Source organism: Rhea americana, unplaced genomic scaffold (genome assembly GCF_003343005.1).
Source record: "Rhea americana isolate MKP2758 unplaced genomic scaffold, rheAme1 scaffold_426, whole genome shotgun sequence".
Lineage (NCBI taxonomy): Eukaryota > Metazoa > Chordata > Aves > Rheiformes > Rheidae > Rhea > Rhea americana.
In genome coordinates this window covers 132,957-152,839 of record NW_028186564.1, presented here as the reverse complement: position 1 = coordinate 152,839, position 19,883 = coordinate 132,957, and the positions used below count along the sequence as shown (strand labels likewise).

At 42.7% G+C, this 19,883-nt stretch overlaps 1 protein-coding gene across 3 annotated transcripts in view; it reads left to right on the top strand.

Moving 5' to 3' along the window:
* The window catches only part of INPP5D (inositol polyphosphate-5-phosphatase D), a 53,697-nt gene extending 41,897 nt beyond the window's left edge, over window positions 1–11,800 (top strand). Inside the window, exons 18-28 of one of the 3 annotated variants that reach the window (XM_085315293.1) lie at window positions 104–185; window positions 1,347–1,436; window positions 1,600–1,713; window positions 2,829–2,911; window positions 3,967–4,054; window positions 4,802–4,951; window positions 6,393–6,486; window positions 6,734–6,841; window positions 7,498–7,767; window positions 9,389–9,962; window positions 10,767–11,800. In XM_085315293.1, coding sequence (XP_085171419.1) covers window positions 104–185; window positions 1,347–1,436; window positions 1,600–1,713; window positions 2,829–2,911; window positions 3,967–4,054; window positions 4,802–4,951; window positions 6,393–6,486; window positions 6,734–6,841; window positions 7,498–7,767; window positions 9,389–9,962; window positions 10,767–10,769 — 1,656 coding nt within the window. In that variant the 3' untranslated portion in view covers window positions 10,770–11,800. Of the gene's footprint in view, window positions 1–103; window positions 186–1,346; window positions 1,437–1,599; window positions 1,714–2,828; window positions 2,912–3,966; window positions 4,055–4,801; window positions 4,952–6,392; window positions 6,487–6,733; window positions 6,842–7,494; window positions 7,768–9,388; window positions 9,963–10,766 lie in introns of all 3 variants that reach the window. The other 2 variants (XM_085315292.1, XM_085315294.1) reach the window with 2 other exon arrangements.
* The last annotated feature ends 8,083 nt before the right edge of the window (window positions 11,801–19,883 follow it).

The following is a 19,883-nucleotide window of genomic DNA, read 5'->3' as shown; positions in this document are numbered from 1 at the left end:
GATTTGGCGCAAATACATGGTGCTTGGGCAAGTGAATTTCCTGCTCTTCTTGTGCACTGGTCCTTTCCCTTCTTCTTGACATCAGTTCTTCTTTGGTTTGCAGATGAAGTACAATTTACCATCCTGGTGTGATCGAGTGCTCTGGAAATCATACCCCATGGTGCACGTTGTGTGTCAGTCCTATGGTGGGTAGATAACAGATTGTAGATAGCAAAGCAATCAGTATGAAACGGAAATGATTCAGAGCAGAGTCTGTAGGACTCAGCATAGAGGGACCTGATGTTAAACCAGGCAGACAGGAGCCAAATCTCTCTGCCTGTAACCTTGCAATGCTGGAAATTCATTCTGTTATTCTTTTATGTGCATAATACCCCTTAAACAGCTGTAGCTTTCCAGCTTCCAGCCTCACTGCGGGGTCACTTGATGCCAGTTACTTTTAGGCAAGACAACCCTCTTTTCCTGTGCAGCTACCACCAGGAGCTCCTCACTTGATGGTGGTGGCAGGGCAGACCCTCTTCTATCAACTCATATTCCAGGAGGACTGTGTGGTACCCAGAGGGCTTGCCCGCTCCCCTTCTTACAGAGAAGAAGCTTCAGAAAAGTGCTGTGCTGAGAAGGGGGGGGACCCCAAAACCTCTTTAAAAAAAATATGCCCGTATTAGTTCCTGAAATTTCATTGACTATATCGACATCCAAACAACTGAATATAACGCTGATGATTTCCTATGCATGGGAGTGAGAAGAGGGCTATTAGAAGTCTCCTGAGGGATAGGATGGACTGATCTGATCAGAGAGCGTATTATGATGTGATGATGTGATGTGTGAATAAATAAGCACATCTAGAAAGTCTGGCCTCTGCCTTCAAACACTGTTCTGTTTAGTGCACTGGCCCTTCTGGAAGTCAGTGTATGCTTAGATAAAGTCAAGACCTTGCTCACCCCACTGTGCATCTTATGCCATGAGCTACCCTGTAGCACAGAAGTAGCACTAGTGTTTTCCTACACAATTTCTTGCCTTATTAGAGCTTTAATTAGCTGTGCACATTGCAGAGGTCAACCAGGAATCATGCAAATGCTTTTTATACTGGGCAAATCTAACATTGAGAATTGCTTGCAAAAGGGACAGGTAGAGTTATGTCCCATAACCAGACTTCATGTGTTTTTACAAAATAGTGATATTCCTGTGTACTAACAAAAGATTATGCAGAAACACCTTTGACTAGAGACAGTTACCACAGTGACAGTTATGTTTTCGGAAAACTACCGAGTAATATTTCTATTACAGTGATCTCACTGGAGCACGGCAGCAGCACAGGGCAGTAACTATCCTTCCTCTCTCGTTGGCAGGCTGCACCACTGACATCATGACAAGTGACCACAGCCCTGTCTTCACTACCTTTGAAGTCGGAGTCACCTCGCAGTTTGTTTCAAAGAATGGTTAGTCAGACCGAGGGCAAGTGCACTGTCTTCCCCTGTGGATATAAAATGCAATGAGTTGCATAGGCTGAAAGAAAAAGCTAACTTCTTAAAAAGCCCACTTACAAATGCCCTCTGTTTATCTCCCGCTGCAAACATAATCGTTTCCTCTCCTCCTTCCTAGATTCGAAGTACACGGACTCCCATGGGGAGATAGAGTTTCTGCATTGCTACGCAACCCTGAAGACCAAGTCCCAGACTAAATTCTACATCGAGTTCCACTCCAGCTGCTTGGAAAGTATGGCTCTGCCTGTCCTTATTCTTTCTGTCAAACTTCCCTGTTTGTTTGGATCAGCTTCCCATCCTCTTGCTTTGATCTAAATAAACAGCTGTGCAGGTTATTTGTTTGACTGCAAAAAAAGGGGGATGTCCTCAAAATCTGTTGTAGTTTGCAAGTCATCTTACACTGTCAGAAATACAATCCAAACGACACAGCTATTTAGCTGTAATTGTTGCTTAGATGTGTAACAGTGTGCTGTATCTTCCATCTTGTTTGGCAATCTCATCATCTCTTTCTCTGAAGAGCAACCTGTGTTGTTTTTGCATATCGTATAAAAAATCTCTACTTAGCAAATGATTGATGAAATTTCTAATCATGCCTGTTGCAAGTGACTAGGTGCTTTCAAAATAAAAGATGCGCATTATACTGATAAAAATTATTTCCTTCCCTTGGTTTGAAAAGCATAAATCAGAGGATCAACTTAAAGTGAAAGGAAGTATGGTGAGATGATTCTGTAAATGAGACTGTGTATCAGTGCTACGGAATTTACTCCCTGTCCCTGTGCTGCAGGGCTGAGTCTCAGCTGTTTATGTAATGTGAGCCTACATGCCCTTGCTGTGTTTTTTTAAGCGATTCCCCATCACAGGACTGCTCCTGTAAGTGGGACAGCGTGCCTTTGGTGTATGCTTCATCACATTATCGCATGTCAGAGAGCTGTGTCAAAGACAGTTCCATAAAAGATTATTTTTTGGCTGTATCAAAATTTGCATAAATTTCTATGGAAACAGTGTATTACGAATCTTAAATTAGAATTTCAAAAGTGTGCTATCTTGAGTGGCGTAGGAAGAGCTGTCATGTTCTTATCCTCCAGTCCATGCATGCACTGAGCTTTTCAGTGCCAAATTTAACTGTAAAATAAAATCACTTAACAATGCCCCAGTAAGATCACTTGTAAATTTACTGTGTAAACACTCACCCAAAGCTCAAGCCTTAAACATCTTAATACTTCTAAAACTTGTGTCCAAGTGGGAAAATAATTTTAGGTCTTTTGGAGATCTACTATCTGAAAAGGGATTTGTAGCCAAGTTCTTGCTGTCTCTCTTCTGATGAACTCCTTTCTCATCACTTTGTAGCTTTTGTAAAGAGCCAGGAAGGAGAAAATGAGGATGGGAACGAAGGGGAACTTGTGGTAAAGTTCGTTGATGCTCTTCCAAAGGTAAACTGGGACAATGTTTCCATATCCATATGGAAGGGAAGTCTTCCACTTGTATCCCATAAGCAACATGAAAGTCTTTTGCTTATATAAATACTAGTTGCAGGAATGGAGTTGTGGTCTTGTTTGCTCTTCTAAGAGTTCATAAGGATGCAGGATGGGTTTAAGCTAAATGGAGTATGTTATAAGAAGGAAAGGACTTTCTTGCTAGTATACTTATGTCTGTATTGGGAATTTTGCTCACATGATTATGTTACTCAAGAGTGTAGCTTTTTTCTCACCTTTTTAGTGAACATAATTATGTTCACTAAATATTCTAGTGAACATAATTATGCTGATAAATCTTTTGAACTGGCCTGGGTTGTGTTTTAGATGGAAGGTAAAACAGCATAAGGAGTAATTCTGTCCCAAGGTTTCTTTACCTTGTGAAACAAAGTTTCTTCTTGCTATTTCTGAGAAAAGTTAAATAAATATTTTTCTCGTGTGTTAAAAAGACCATCAGTGGTCAGCAGTAGTATTCTATGCTTCAGGGTCAGAGACAAGTCCTGCCCTTTAGATGGGAGCTGTTCTCCATTTCCTGGCATGGTGGGCAGGGAAGAACTATCAGAGCTCTTGGGTTTGGAGCAAATGTACGTGTCAGTACCTTTCCAAATAGCCCAAAGAAGAACTGCTGACTCTGGAAAGTATGCCATATACAGATAGCCCGGGGAAACACTCTACAGTAAGTCATTGTAACAACAGCCAAACAGCTCTTTGGAACAGACTGTAATCAGAGTCCAGACCACATCCTTCTAGAGCAATTTTCAGTACTGCACTGCAGGAAAAAGCTGCAGTTCAGTAGATTTGTAGCATCCTCTGTCATGCTGGATAGGAGAGTGCGGGTCTCTAAAAAGTGTGTCGCATTCTACCATCGACCTCCATACTCCATCAGTGATGGAGAGGCTGGGGTTGAGGGCCTGTCCAGCTGAGTTTTGACCATTCTAGATTGAGGCAGAAAGGGAGAACTTTGCTCACATAGACCTCCAACTGTGCTGACCCCCATGAACTTGTCTTTGCAGCTGACTCCAATTATTTCAGACCCAGAATACCTACTGGATCAACACATACTGATCAGCATCAAGTCATCAGACAGTGATGAATCTTATGGTAAGTATTTAGCTCTGAAGTTCTGGATGAGTCAAAATCTACTTTGATTTTTCCAAATGACTGAAAGAGTGGGAGAGAGCAGAGGTAACTATTACAGACTGAACATCTATGATGCTCTGAATTCTGATTTACAACTGAATACATACAAAAATACATTATGGGCAATACTTTATGAGGTAATGATGAATAGAGGACTGTGAAGTAGAGGTCTCATCTGTGTAAGCTTCACCAGCCCTAAAAGAGCAGCGACTTAAAAAGGAAGTACTCTGCTAGAATTAAATGAGGAGTCGGTCTGTTTAAATGGGTTTATTCAGGACATGTAAATCCTGCTTCAGTTGCACTTCCTTGAAGCATTTCTTCTGGCTACAGAGAATTCATCGTCAGTGCTTCTTGCTTCCAAATTTTAATCAGTCAGGGACTGCAGTCCTTGTTCAGAGAAGGCTCTTTGCTGAAATCCCATTAACTGAAATGGCAGTTACAGGTTCACGTTTTTCTTACAAGTAATGGAAACTCAGAACTCTGTAGTCACCTACTGATGCCTGAAATGCCCAAATACTTGTCACATATGTGAAGAAATAAAATGAATGCCCCTTATTTCTCAAGAGATTTTACAGTCCTTACTGTGATCCAAAGCAGATTCTCTCCAGTAAGCTCAGCCCTGTCTGCACGGTGATAGTATATGACTGACAGGAGAAATGGACTTCAGTGCTTTGTTTCTCAGTTCCAGACTTATTCCTTGTCTTCTAGGTGAAGGCTGCATTGCGCTGCGAATAGAAGCAACAGAATCCTTAGTTCCTATCCACACTATTTTGACACATCATGGTGAGAAAACTGGGGTCTTCCAAGGTGAAATCAAGTTACAGACATCACAAGGAAAGCAGAGAGAGAAACTGTATGGTAAGAAACTGGATCATCCCTGTAATGGTCACTCCAGAGTATTTCCATCTTGATAAAGGCATTGTGATTGTCAATGAATTGAAATTTACCCTCGCAGTGCTTTTGGTTCCAAATAGTCAAGAGCTTTTGATGCTGACTACAAAGATGTAAATACCGCTCATTCATTCTCAGGAGTATACCTGTGTTTTTTCAGAAAGGCACAGCAATTACATTTTTCTTTTTCACCATTCAAGTAAATCCAACAGACTGAGAGAGCCCCCTGTCTGTCACTGATACTGATTTTGTTGAACTGTGATATCTTATTTCCACTTGTAGTGGCTGTATGGCAGCGTTCCAAAGCGTTCCGGGCACCTGGGGAACCTCTGCAAAGAGTGTGCAAGGCTCTTAAGCAGCATTTGCTCAGCCAACAGATCCTAAGCCTTGCGTATTATCATCTTACTGCCTTCAGAATGCAAAAGTTAATGTTTGTTTCCTTAGAAGTGAGAAATTGTTTTTTGACTGTCAGCTCGACACTAGCTGTGCCGAGTGACCAGCTATTGTAATTGCCAAAGACAGAATAGGAAGGCATTCAATCCATTTGTATCAAGACAGCAGAAATGCTTTCTGTTGCTTCCAGTTCAGGAGAACACCATGTGTGCCTCACACAGTATTTTCTTGATACCACATATGTTTCAAAACCATAATATAAAGCTAGACACTGCTGATCATTTATTTCTAAGTGTCCATTTGATGGTGGGTTGCTGAAGCCAGTGTCTCAAGAAAAGAAGTCCTACTAGGGTTTTATCTTTGAATAATTTTTGCTTCTCTAGAATTTTATTCTCTGAAAGCAATTATTAAGAATTGTTTAATTCTAAGTAGTTGCTGTTCTTGAGAAAATACTTTACTAAACATTTTTACTTGAACTATTTTTCATCAAACACTTAGAATAATAACACCATTTAAAGTGGTTGAGTCACTATGAAGGTGGATTATCCTAACACCTTCTATTTCACAACTAGGATGAACTAAGAGTGTATTACTGCCAGTTACCACAGGTCAGCTAACAGGACTCATTAGTGTTTGAATGAAATTGCTTTGGATCGTGTAGCCTTACATTTTATGAATGTGCTTAATTTTACCTGAGTAGCTTCATTACATTCACAAGTAGTATGCCTGATGGTACAATGACCTGTATGTAACTGGTTTGGAGATCATGGCATTTGTTTGTGAGTATTTCAGGGCAGACTTTGTCTTTCCTATGTCAACAAAGCATGATATATACCCATCAGCAGTTGAAAATATAATACCAACAACACTGTTTAAAACCTCATGGTCTGTAGCTCACTAACATTCTGATAGACAGAGAGAGATGTCTTAATACAACTAGTAATATGGAAAACTTAGGGAACCAGAATCTGAAGCCACCAGAGCACTCTTTTCTGTACCTTTGCTTTTCCTCCAGACTTTGTCAAGATTGAACGTGATGAAATTGCTGGGCAGAAACCAAAGAACATCAGTAATTTAGAACCTAACAAAGACTGGGATCAGAGTAACAGGTAAAGGGCAAGCGGGTAAGTCAGTTACAGTAAAGTAGTTGGCTCAAGGAGTGCAAAGCTGGGCTTGCTGTGGGGGCGGTATTAATAGGCATGGTGAGCACTGGGAAGCTGCCTTTGTGGCCCTTTGGTCAGGTCTGCTCAATGCTTTTGGGTCCAAAGCTTCAAAAGATGAGAGTGCATTACTCAGATTGGGTCTCTGCACCCTACTTGCACCTCGTCTTAAAAAGGACCCTTTTATTTCCAACAGAAAATCAAAACCTACTCATCTGATGGCCAAAGAGGCAGCAGCCATTGCTCGCTATTGGGGGAGTGCTTCCTCTTCTCCAGACACCCCAGGAAAGGATGACATGTTACGGTAATCTTGCTACTTTTCCTCTGCCAGCTTAGAGTGGGGAGCAGTGCTCAAATTGCCTGCCATTTCCTTTCCAAGAGTCACAGGACTCTTCTGGGTCTTTTCACTTCACTTTCAGTGTTTCACAGGGCACATTTCTTTCCAGGCAGCTTCTTGCCTTCTGTCTGCTAATCTACATGGATGCATCTCAGAAGGCCAAATGTCTTTCCTTGTTCCAGTAGCATATTCCTATCCTGCACAATGCTACCCAGCACCATAATCTGCCTCTTGCTTGGAGCCATCCTGCTGTAGCTGCCTGCTGAACAGCTGAGGACAGAAACCAGTAAAAGGGTTGTTAGGTCCTATACATGACTACAGAAATTGAGTGCTAATATTCTCTGCAGCCTGCAAATGGAAGTGTCTGCCACAGACACAGGAACTATTTGGGGTTGGAGGAGGTGGGCTTGACTTAGCTGCTTCCTCTGCAGTGACCCAGGGGAGGGAGGCACTAACAGGACTCCCTCTTACTCTTATTCTAAAGCAACAGTGACAAAAAATGCAGTAGGTAGTATTGAATCAAAGCACTCAGTAGGCACTGACTCCCTTGTAGCTGGGAGAGAGACAGAAGAAAAATGTATTTCTGCATGTATCTTCCTAACAATATTTCTTCTCTTTAGCAGCTCCACTCCCACAGACATCAGCAACCCCAGCTACATAGGAATGGTTGCTTTCTCTCAGCAACCCTCTGTAATCAGCCAGCTTAAGCAGATACCTTCACCAGACCAGCCACCTTCTCTCTGGATCTACGAGCAGCAGCCCAAAGAGAACACCTCCGTAATGGGACAGAGAGAGTCATCCTCCACATCACCCTCTTTGTCGCCTCTGTCTCCAAAAACATCCCTCCAGCCTCCAGTAAACCGAAGCATTTGTATTAGGAGTCAAGAACATCTGTGAGTCTTTGCCTTTTGCACTGGGGCTATTCCTCTTCTCTCTCGCCGTTCTGCACAGTCACTGTTTCATTATCTGTATGCAGATTTCAAGGTACGGCTTGTTGTTTCGGCCTTTTACCTCTGGTATCAGGAGAAGATAAGTGAAGGTCATGAGCAGACATCACATGCTTAAAGGAAACTAGTGTAGTACCTCCTCAATCTTTTGTGAAAAAAAAAAACCAAAAACTATATGGGTGTGTAATTTTCTAACAACCGGGTTCTAGAGAGAAAAAAAAAAAAAGAATGCAACAGAGCTGCCTGTGGTAACACAGAAGAACAGAAGAACAGGGAAGAGTATGGCATAGCCCTTTCCACTGGGTGGGAAGGAGAGCTCCTTCACATGTCACATGTAGAGTACTTAAACTGAATTTCTACTATGCTACTATAATAAGGTCCAGCTTGCTATAGAAATTAGTATCCGTGTGCCACAAGTCTCGATGCAAAATTTTAGTTCTGCCGTATATTGAAATATATCCCTTACCTACCAAGGATAATAAAGGGATGAGGATACTCCGTTCTTGTGCTTGAGTGCAATGAACACCCTCATTCCAGACCTCTTACTCATACTGATAACTGCTTGTCTGAGTCTGGGCTAAAGGTCACTGATAAATTTATACTCTGTAAGCCAGAATTTGCAGAAGTCATAGCTACAAGCATGGCCTCAACCTGGTCAGCGCCTGACAGCGCTTCTTTGTCATGCTCTCAGCAATCTAGTCCTTCATGTAGAGACCTCCGGTAGATCACTTGAAGCAAGGAGTCCAGCTCATTTGGAAACACCCAAGAATATGTGCCACTCATCCCTATTCAGCTCCATTCAGTGATACTGCGGCTGATTGTTCAAGTGTTTTGGCTGTTCCCCAGGTGAAAGCCTTGCCAGTTCAGGTCCACTCATACTAGAACCACCAAACCTCCCTCGTCCCTTAGCACAGCTGTACTCTCATTCAACTCTGAGCCTTCTATTAGTATTAATTCAACGAGTTCAGCTCTGCACACACAGTGTTTCTCTTACCCCAGAGTAAATAGCTATTATTTATATACTGTGCATTTAGGTGCATCAAGGAATTTTACTCCTTTCCTAGGAATGCTCTGTGGCATTGGTAGCAAGGGGAGATTGACCTACTTGTAAAATGATATAGGGTGATGTGAGCTCTTCTGTTAACTGTCCAGACAGCCATCTCAATCCTCTCCGTCAGATCTAAAGATTCTTATGAATATTTAAATTCAGATTTGTACATGTAACAGAGCCATCACAGCACTTGGCACAGTTTGGCTTAGTAACTGATACCTGCTTAAAGAGAAGCCAAGTGTCACGCTGACTCCCTGCTGTTGTCCAGCAGGGAGTTTTTACAGCACTAAGTCTATCTGCTCTTAGCTATCATATGAATAAAGATTAAACAAAGCAAAAAAGAACCCTACACAATTCTCTTCTCTTTCCCCAGGTTCAGTGGCTACCCTGTTACCCCTTTGCATACTCAATTTAATTTTACCATCCTCATTTCCTATTCATTTTCCCTTTAAATCAGTAAGTGCCTCTTGCCTGCTCTTTACAAGTCTTCTTTTTATACTGCTTTGATGACTGTAGGCCACCTGAACTGGGGAAAAACACAGCAGAGCCTTTGCTGCAGGAGGAGGGACAGCAAAAGCCAGAGATGTTTGAGAACCCGCTATATGGCTCCATGGGCTCTAAGGGGAAGGCAGCATTGAAGAAAGAGCAGGACTACCCCAAGGCCTCACGAAAAGAGCAGCCACCCCTGCATGATCAGAGCATTCATCTCACAAAACTACAAGAGTCGGAGAGCAAGACCTGCAGCAAACAGCCGTCAACAGCTTTCCTCGTGCCCACGCAGCGATTCCGCTCCTATACCTGCTCCAGCCAAACAGAAGAAAAAAATGCAAGTGAAAAGACTCAAGGCAAACCAAAGGTGACTACATCGCTGGAAAACTCAGCGCCACTCAAAAAACTCATCAAGCCACCCCGGTCTGAAGTCAGCTCAAGCGTCCAGGGTCAGCTCAACAAACCACCCCTTCCCTCGAAGAGCCGGGCGGTACTGGACATGCAGAACTCCAAGGGCAGAGACTATCGGGACAGTTCAGAGCTCCCTCACTCCGGGAAGCATCGGATAGAAGAGGGGCCAGTTGGCAGGACAACCACACCGGTGTGTTTCTCCTGGGAATCAGAGGAGTAAGGGCAGGGGGGGTTTTATTAGACTGTGATTTCACGGTAGAAAATACTTAAGAGTAGTACTGACTTCATCACCCTGCCTCTGCTGTGTATTTCCCAAACAGGCTCAGAGCACTGTCCCACAAATGTGCCAGGGCTGCAGAGCGCAGGAGGCAAGGGAATGTCTTAAAGCAGTATTGCTGCAGAACATGTCCCGTTGTGAAACCATGGCCTTGGCCATGGCCTTAGTTTTGCACGAAGCTTTAATTTCTTCTGGACTGTTTTAAGTTTGGTGGGCAGAGGAGGAATGCAAAGACTCAGCTACTTCGTTGCTGATTTGACTCATACTGCGTTATTTCTGAGAATGTCAAAACTTGGCTTGGCACAGAACAAAACTATGCTATAGGCTGATAGATTTGCTTTGCCATAATTAATAAAAAGATAATTAAAAGCAGTTAGCTATGGAAAGCACTTATGAAATGAAAACAGTGTTGTTCAAAAACGCTGCTGTTGAAGCAGTAAATGCTGTGCCACTCAACAGCATTCATTTCAGTGATTTCATGAAACTCTCACCACTGGTTTATGGTTTTATTATTTTATTATTTAAAATGAAAAGGAAATATCTATTTTCCTGGGCTGCTTTTTTTCCACCAAGTCAGAAGGAGTAGGGGAGGGTTTAATATGTGAGTTAGGGGCAAAAAGAGAGTCCACAGGAACAAGCTGTAGTGTTTTTTTTCTTCTCCATAAAAATGTACAGAAGTGGCAGTAGACAAGGTGATGTCTTCTCTTTTCTCTACAGTGAAAACAACGTGGCTGATATCACCCTAGGAGAAATCCTGATGGGAAGAAAGATGGAGATTACTGCTTCGTTCACATTGATATCCTCTGGTCTGGTGCTGAAAAGACCGGGAACTTTTATTTTGAGAGTGTATCTCTCTCTCTATGATTGTGAAAATGCTCTAGCTGAGAAACTTACCCCGTGTTGCTCAGACCAAGAGGAGCCTGGACCACAGTAACAAATACAAGTTAGCCTTTTGTAGTGTCACTTTGGTACTTCTGTTAAGAGGCAGATGGTTAAATATACACATTAGTAAATGCTTTGAAGAGGAAGGTACGGTATAAGGACTAGGAGATGGAAGAGGTGTATTTAAAGAGTGCCCTTTATACAAAAGCAAAATTTTTATTTTGAGTTACGGAATTCCTCTTAAAGAATGATGAACATGTAAAAGAAAGCATCTTGAAAGCGGTACAGCTCCAAAAGCATGTCACATCCAGGCAGCAGGGAGTTAGGGGAGGGAGGGAATCAAGTCTGAAGAGCAGATACTGATGAATGTAACACACTGTCGAAGGAGCCAGTTTTGCCTCGTGTGGGCTCCCAGGCTGCGTACGTGGATTCATGCTGAGTGTGAGGGCTGGCCCTTGGCACTGTAGCCCTTTTTTCCTAGCAGGTAGTGCTTTTTTTTACCCCTAATAAACAAAGTAAAATGGTAGAACTACATGCAGAAATGGGAGAGAACTGGCCAGGTTCATATGCAGCCTAGGAGTAGAGCTGCCTGAAGGGACAGCAGTCGCTCCAGCCTCTCTTATGGCAAGGACTCTGCTTTTGAAGGACACTGGCTGGCTGGTTTTGTAGCATTCCTAATAGATTAATGCTGACTTTACTGTACACTTTTGTTCATTGACTGAGAATGAATAATGTTAACATACTTGTTATTTCTATTATATTCATGTTAAGTATTAATGCAGTGGTTACAATGAGGCTATGCCTGTTTGTGACTTGATCCTTGCTATTGTTTCCATGATGATTACTTAAAAATAATAAAATAGCCACCTTTCTAATCATTCCTTATTGAAAATTCAGAACTACCTGGCACGTGATTCAGCTTTAGTCCGGTATTACGCCAGGTCACCTAGAGACAGAAGTCCCTGCCCAGAAGAAATGCTGAAGGCACGGAGGAGTGTAGGGAAGCTGTGACAATGCCACTGCACTGCTGTGACTGAGGATGCGTGCGTCTGTGTGCACACACCCTCTCTGGATACAACCGCTTTAGAAACTGTAGTACCTGCTAGCAGGTATCGTTACCCATCGTACGCGTGTAGAAAATGGACAGTAGCTTTCCTGGTGCAGAAGAGGCTGAGCACGGGCTTCTGAGAACGGGTGGGAGAGGACGATCTGTACATGCAAACCATTGCGGAGAGAGGTTTTTCTACCGTAGAGATGGGCATTTCAAGGCACCACTACTGAAACACCTCGCTCTGTAATGTACAAGTCAGCAAGATAGTCCATGAGCTTACAATCCTCTTGCTCTATTCAACAGAATCCTCCCTGTGTAATCCTAATAATTCAATAGCTGTGGTACTTCCCTGGCCCTAGGGAGGGTTTCGCTTTCCCATTTCAGATTCCAGAAGAACTGGTACGGCCATTGAGTAACCTTCCTGGGACAGGTGAATTTTCTCACTAGTGTGGAAAGCTAAATCGGTTCCTACAGAATTCTGTGTGTGTGCGTGTATCTTTGGAGACGAAAACACACAACAGATTTTCTGCAAAAAGTTTTTAACCTCTCAATAATTAGACAGGCTAAGCTTCTCTGTGATGCTGCTGTTTTCCCACTGGCTTCTAAGCTGTGAAAAAGAAAGTATATTGCCCAAAGTTTGTAAAGTAACAGCTTTACATGAGGCAAAGATAGCTTCTTCTTGCAAAAATATTCTCATAATTGGGAATATGGTATAAATTTGGCCCAGATTTACAGATGAGCAGAACATGAGAACAGTGGACTTCTTAACAGTCTGATGGAAATGTATAATACTTGATTTGGCCTGTCCTTTAGAAAGGTATATTGCCAGAGAAGAGATGGTCTTTGCCAAGGTTGCAGAAGAAAAAATGTTTTACTCTTCAGAGGCTCAGGAGTTGGATAAGGATTATCACTTGCAGCACCAAACGGAGTCTGAGCCATGTCTCCATGACAGGAATGATGGTGAATGCCACCTGACCTCTTGCAGGTGGTCAGAAAGGAAAATGGTCAGAAGAAGACTCTGAAAGAGCTTTCTCGGGGCTCTGTAGAAGAGAGACTTCAAAGGTGAGTAGCTTAGACATAAAGTGGTAGAAATGGGCTGGTGCAAAAACATAATGAGAGTGCATAATACTTTTCTTTATGGTAGAACTAGCTGTATCTAGAGGTGACAGAGTTGATATACCAAGTGTGGGAGCTTTCCAGATGTGAATATTAGCAAATTAGAGGTTAACAAACAGGTTGTGTGCTTATGGGATTGTTTGTTTGTTCATTTTTGTGAGCGTTCATAGAGATGATGCAGGACACAAACTGATGGGGACCAAATACAAGCTGCTGCTTTCAGACAGCCCTGGGCCCATGACTTTCTGTTCCCAAACCAGGCGCATTGCTTTTGCTACATTTTTCTGCAATCTGTGTTACTGTCCAATTAAGTTAGTACAGATAGTGCAAGTGGAAGTTATGTAGTGAAGGGTGTGAATTGTCCAAAAATTGACTGACTTCTCCCAGATGCAGGTCCTAACCTCAGCCTTCTAGATTCCTTTATTTTAAGGTCTTAAAATAGCTGCAGTCTTAGTGAACTTATTTCCATGGAGACCTAGCTATCAAAAATGCTTCAAGTATCTAGCTACAGTATGTAATGTTGCAGAACACGGTGACTTTTTAAAAGCCAGGCTCCTGCCTGAGCCTGACGCATCTGACGCAAGCTTACTTGTCCTGTCAACAGTAAAACCATCATAGGGAGCTGTTAGGAGTTTTTCTAAAATGTTACAGCAGTCTGTACTGCTGTTACAGTTACAGCAGATTTCCTCCCTAGTAAAGGTAGGGTCTTACAGAAAATGGCTCAAGGAAGAGTGAAAACAATAAAAAAAGAAAGAAAGAAGAGTTGATCACTACCAAAAAAGCAAGAGGAAAATTTTAACGTTGTTAGAAGTCATGTTGCTTAGGCCTCTAGTCTGCGGGGACCAAGCACTCTCTTTAAATCTACCAGTGATTTTCTATATTGCTCAAAGCTAATTATTTAGTTGCTATCCTCCCTTTTGTTTTTAGAATGAAAGACTTGCTAAAATTTTTACCTCTCTCTGTTTTCCTTGTAATTTTCCTGTTCAGTTAGTCCATATTATGAGTGGAGGAATCTATTGTCCAAAAATGCATTGATTTCCCCCAGGTACAACTCCTAATTTTTGTAACTTTCTGAAGGCTCAGGTGTTGTTTACAATGAAACTATGGATGTCAGGAATAGCTGATTAGCCAAGATAACCCAAGGCAATTTGCAGATATTCCCTCTTAACTCAGGGCTCCAGGTGGCAACCATCATTATGGGTGGCCGTAAGTGGCTGGAAGAGGTTGGAAATGCACAGTATCCAAATGCGTATTTTCTGTTTTCTTAACCTCTACCAGAGAAATCCACACTTTCCACTGCAGGATACTTGCTAAAGGGTCTCCATCCCTACCCTGATTCACTATATCCCGTAGTCATAACATAAAGGACAGATGCAGCAGGAGAACATGGATTGTGTAGTAGGAAAGTTGAGCGGAAGGTGAAGGCTTCTCTTGAACTGTGATGGCAATCAGCAGTCTGGTGCCATAACACGTGCCAGCTGCATCTGCACGATGCTGGTTTTGTTGAGGGTGAAGTATTTAATGAGGGAGTCTATGACTTTCCCTGTTTTTTGTGCACGGCCTACGAAGAGCAGCTGGAGGAGCGTCTTGTTACAGCAGCTGCTCACATCTGCCACCACAGAGGAGGTGCAGTCACCTGCGCCTTCCTGCGAGTGCTTATGGAAGGGACTTACTACGCAAATAGTCATTTTAACATGCCAAATTTCCCTACTGCAGAAAAGGTGTTAGCTGCAGAGGTACAAGATGTTCTTTCTATATATATAAGCAAACATTATTATTCAGATGAATATGAAAAAGATCTCCTTATTACTTCTACTGTGTGCACGTGAAGTTGTTTCAGATGTGACTCTTAATAAGAAACATTTTAGGATTGCATTTGTGTTAAGACTTCTGACATCTTTCAAAGATTCCTCCACAGCTGAATCCCAGGATGACAGAAGAAAGATTTTTTAAAATCTACTTTAATTTGCTTTATTTTTTACGCTGCATGATAAAACAAAAATGATGACTTCTGAGTACCAAGTATCTGTGAACTTTTGTTCTTGGCTTGTTACCATTATTCTGTTGTATTTTTATTTGCAGATCATCTCTGTATTAGCTCCCAAGGCCGCTAAGCAAAAGGTGCGCATTAGACATGCTGAGGTTAATTCACCATTGCAGAACAACCTGCTGGTTCACAGTGTGATCTGTATGAGTCCACTCGCAATTGCAACCATGGGTAGGGGGAGTTGTCACAATTCTGCTTAATCTGATTTCAGCTACTAGCGATGAATAAAATAAAGTTTTGCCCAAAGAGATTCAGTTGCTGCAAGCATATGTGCAAGGGCTTCAACATATCCTTTTTGGTGAAAACTAATCAACGCTCTTCTGTAGCATTCAGAGAACTGTAATCAAAGCTGTAGCCTCAAAAATTCAATATTGCAGGAGACATCATGAAGACTAGACATGAACATTTGCTGTGATTTGGGGGGCTCAACTAAACGATCTCCAGAAGTCACTTCCAGCCTCAACGGTTCTGTGATTCTCTATCTTCTGTGATACTTAAATGAAAGCAAGGAGATTTTATGTTGTTGATGGTAATCTGCTGCACATTTAGCTTATTATTACCACTTAATCAGATTTTTTCAAGGTTTGAACTCATTACATGCAGAGTTGGTTACTATCTTGCATTATAAAGCATTAGCTTCTATCATAACTCATTGAAATGAAGATGGAAGACCACAGTGTTGGGCTCTGAAGGAACAGATGAATGGGAATGGATGTAGGAGACAGCGTCCAGAAACAAGCAGAAAGGTTGCAGAAAAACAAGTAGAGAAGCTGTGGAATGAGACATAATGAAACAGGAGGGAGGTGGGTAGAAGCAGTCCCCGATAGACACAGGGTGACCCAGGGAACAGAAGAAGAAAAAAATATCAAAGAAAATGGAAAAGAAACAAGAGACCTTTGCAACAAAAAGGATAGTCAGCTTTGAAATAATGGCTGCTCAGTACTTTACAGCAGTTTGCATCTTTATAGTTATAGCTTGTAAATACAAAGAAAATAACCACATGTGGGAAATACTCACTCTTTTTGACTGTAAATACAAAGATCCAGAACAAATCCTAATTTGAAAGAGGACCTTGAAAAGTGATATAACCTATTCATCACACCAGCAAAGGGTAAACTCAAATTCTTTGCAGAAGAATGCTCTTGCTCACTGGTGGTATATACCTCCAGTGCCGGAGTTTCTCATCAACCTCAAGCTGCCTGTTCTACAGGTTCACTTGCCTTGGCAGCTTTTCCTAATGTCTAATAATGCATTTTTTGCTGAATTATAAACCCTTTTAGTCTTGTCCCGCATGAAGAAAAATCTCAGGTTATTGTCTTCCTTTTCTGACAGAATATATTTGCAAACCCCACTCATGCTTTCCTCAGCCTTCTCTTCTTTACAGCAAACAATGCTAACTGTTTAAAGCTTCCCTTGAGGGCCATTTTTTTCTATATATTTAGTCATTCCCACTAATCCACTGTCAACACTGTTTAGCTTTCCTACATCTTTCCTGAATAGTCTTCCTACATCCTACTTCCTTGTAGTCCTCCTACATCTTTCCTACATCTTTGTCCACCTATAGCAGGACACGTCTCCAGCAGAAGCCTTGCCATTGCTGACTATATGTCTCTGCTGACTACGGCGTCTCTCTAATGTTAGATGAGGTCTGCCTTTTTCACGATAGTCCATGGTAGATGCTCAGTCATTCCCGCCTGAGAAGCAGCTTGCGCCCATCGCTGTTGAGCACCAGCATCCCATTTGTCGAGAGCATTTTGAACTAGAAGCCTGCATCTCAGCATACCTTGCAGTCTTCAGTTTGCAACATCTGCAAAGTTATTAGGCACGCTTGCTATTCTGCCTCCTAGTCCAGTAATGAAACTACTGAGCAGGACTAGCGGAAGGAATAGGACTTACTTGCAGCACAGAGAGGCGTTTGGGATATTCTTCAGCGCACAGGTTCAGAACTTTCCTATCACTGTTTTAAGTGCTTATCTCCTCCATCGAACAGCTGGGATGCTCTTTTCTAGCACATGAGCCTGCTGTGGGTGCGCGAGTGAAGCCTGCTGCAGGGGTAGGAGTCAGAAGCACTGCGGGATCGCACAAAATGCGCAATTGCCTGCTAGGAAGGCTGTGCTTGCACAAAGGCAGGCGCGAAGAGACAGAGCAAAATCCTTTCAAACACCGACTGCAGCATGTGCCTCTCTTTTCAAGTGCCACTTGCTGGCTGACCTAACACAGTGCTAGACTGCATTTAGATATTGCTTCTTCTCCATCTCCTTGTAATAATTAAATATAGCAACTGTTGTAACCTGGGGGTAAGATTATACCTTTAGAAGGACGCTGTGCCCCAAAGAGGTATAATCTGTTTCTTAACTTCACAGAATACAGGTAGGGTCTATAGACTGAAACATCTAGATCTATAGAGTGAAACATCTTTTAAACTAGTGCAGCTTGGTGAACGTGTGGCTTGGCCCCACTTTACAAGTGGGTGCAGAAGGACGCAGCCCCAGCAATTTTTCTTTTCATTGGAGAGTTTGTGATAGTCTTAGTACTGTTCACATTTGAATCTTCTACCTGGCTCCACTATGAACCTATCCATCAGGCGTTTAATGATGCCTGTTACCTGGTAAAGAACAGACCCTATTGGGGTACAGCTGTTTTAGCTAATAGCGTTTTCTGTGTCTCCACGCAATCTTGCATTCTTGGTGCAAGTATCTCCTCCTTTGCAGCTCTTAACATCTGAAATTACCTCCCCGTATTTCCCTCTCTTTTGTATCTGCCAAAAAGTTTTTTTCTCCTCTGCCTAAGTACCAAACCCACAGTAAGCTTTGTATGATGAGCAAAGACGCAGCCTCTATGGATGTACAATACGACATAGTTTCTTGAAGGTAGTTTTGTTTTTATTTTTCACCACAGAATGAGTTTGCTGAAAATTATAAGATTTGTCAATTGTCTTAAATTTTTATTCCTGAATTAGGCTGTTGAAGAAATTGGTGGATCTGAATGATTATGGTAGCAGAAAAGCCCTTGAAATGGAGAAAGAAGCCACCTTCAGTGTGCATGGGTATTTTATTGCGTAACCCATGTTGATACAAAGGGAAAGCAAGACTATGATGACATGGAGCAGGCATGTATAATTGGAAAGGCTGCCAGGAGCTTAAGCTGCATTTAAAAAGAAAGACGAACTTTGTGCTTGGAGTGCAAAAAGCAGCATTAGCAGGTATTGTAAAAAAACAGGGTGTCCTGCCCACTACGGAAAGCATAGATTACAGAAAGGCAAACATTTTTAACACATTGTGATTTTTCTAAGATTCAAAGATATACAGATAACAATTAATTGAAAACCTTCCCTTGGAACAGTCTAGCTGTCATTTTAAACAGTAAAACATATACTGTGTTTCCAGTAATTCATCCTATGCCTCATACCACTTCTGCTCACGCTGATTCCTTTTCCCTTCCTGAAAGAAATAGTGGACAATTATTTTCTCTCACAATTATAGTGAGAAATGCCCACTGTCAACGATGGGCTAAAGGATCCTCTAAAACAGAGGCAAACTGAACCTGTGTTCCCCCTCAGGAGAAAGGGGACCCTGATTTCGCTAGGACGTTTTTAAGAGGAAGAGCAAGCTCCTTGGAGTCTAACCTCTATCTTCTTAAAGGATACTTACCGCTGTGATGCCGGGGTGGGAAAGGGGCTGTTTTGGGGCTGTTGGGAGCACATCAGTTAGTTGGATGAGGAAAAAATATACAGGGATGTTTGCGGAGTCCTGGGGCGTTTGCTTGCCACTAAACATTATGTGGATATATATGCAGGAAAGGGGACATTTCTTTCTTGTTGGGGACACTGAAAGCAAGCAGGTGGTTGGCAATTCAAAGTGGAAAGAGAACTAACCACACACTCAGCCAGGCAGCGAGAGGCCTTGGGGCTGGTAATATATTAAGGCCAACGTAGAAGCCTCGGGAGAGGAGTAACTGGGTCTGAGCCCTGTCTTTCTGTATTTTTTTTCCTCATATTGCACATTTGGTTTCCTCTTTCTCTGCAGAGGATTAAGACAGACACATAGAGAAGAAGCTCCAACAGGATGAATTTCTCTCATCAGCACCGCCCTTCACAAATCCAGTAACTATATCGATAGAATTAGGACTTAGGTTTGCAATTATAAGCAGTTTTACCTTTTCAAACATATTTGGTTCTGCGATTTATAAACGGGGGGGGGGGGGGGAAATAAGTAGGCTGTGCCTTCACGCCTGGCCGAAGCAGCTTTGCAGCAAACAGGCGTACCTCCTTCGGCGTAATCATCTCGTGAAGCGTCTGTTTTATTTTGTTACAGTTTAATAATTGCACCCTCCCCACTCCTCTACCCCAAAGCAGAGCAAACGGTTTAGCATAGTCCAAGACAAAAAGCTTTACGGATCCTGCCCGGCTGCAAAGTAAGTTACACTGATACGGTTTCCTAACGCGATACTTGGAAAGCTAAACGGTTAAGCGTCAGGCAGAGCAGCAGGGTCTCTCTTCTTTCCCCCGGGTTTTAGACGCGGTTTTACAAATCCCGCCGGTTTCACCGCTTCGGGGCTGCGCGAATCCCGCATTCTGCGCATGCGCCGCTGCCGGAGCGCGCCCTGCCCCTCTCAAGATGGCGGCGCGATGCCTCGCTAGCTCCTAGGATGGCGGCGCCGCACCTCCCGCCTTCCGGGACCGCGCCCCAAATGGCGCCCCGGCGAGGCCCCCACCACCACCCTCCTTCCGCTCCGTAGG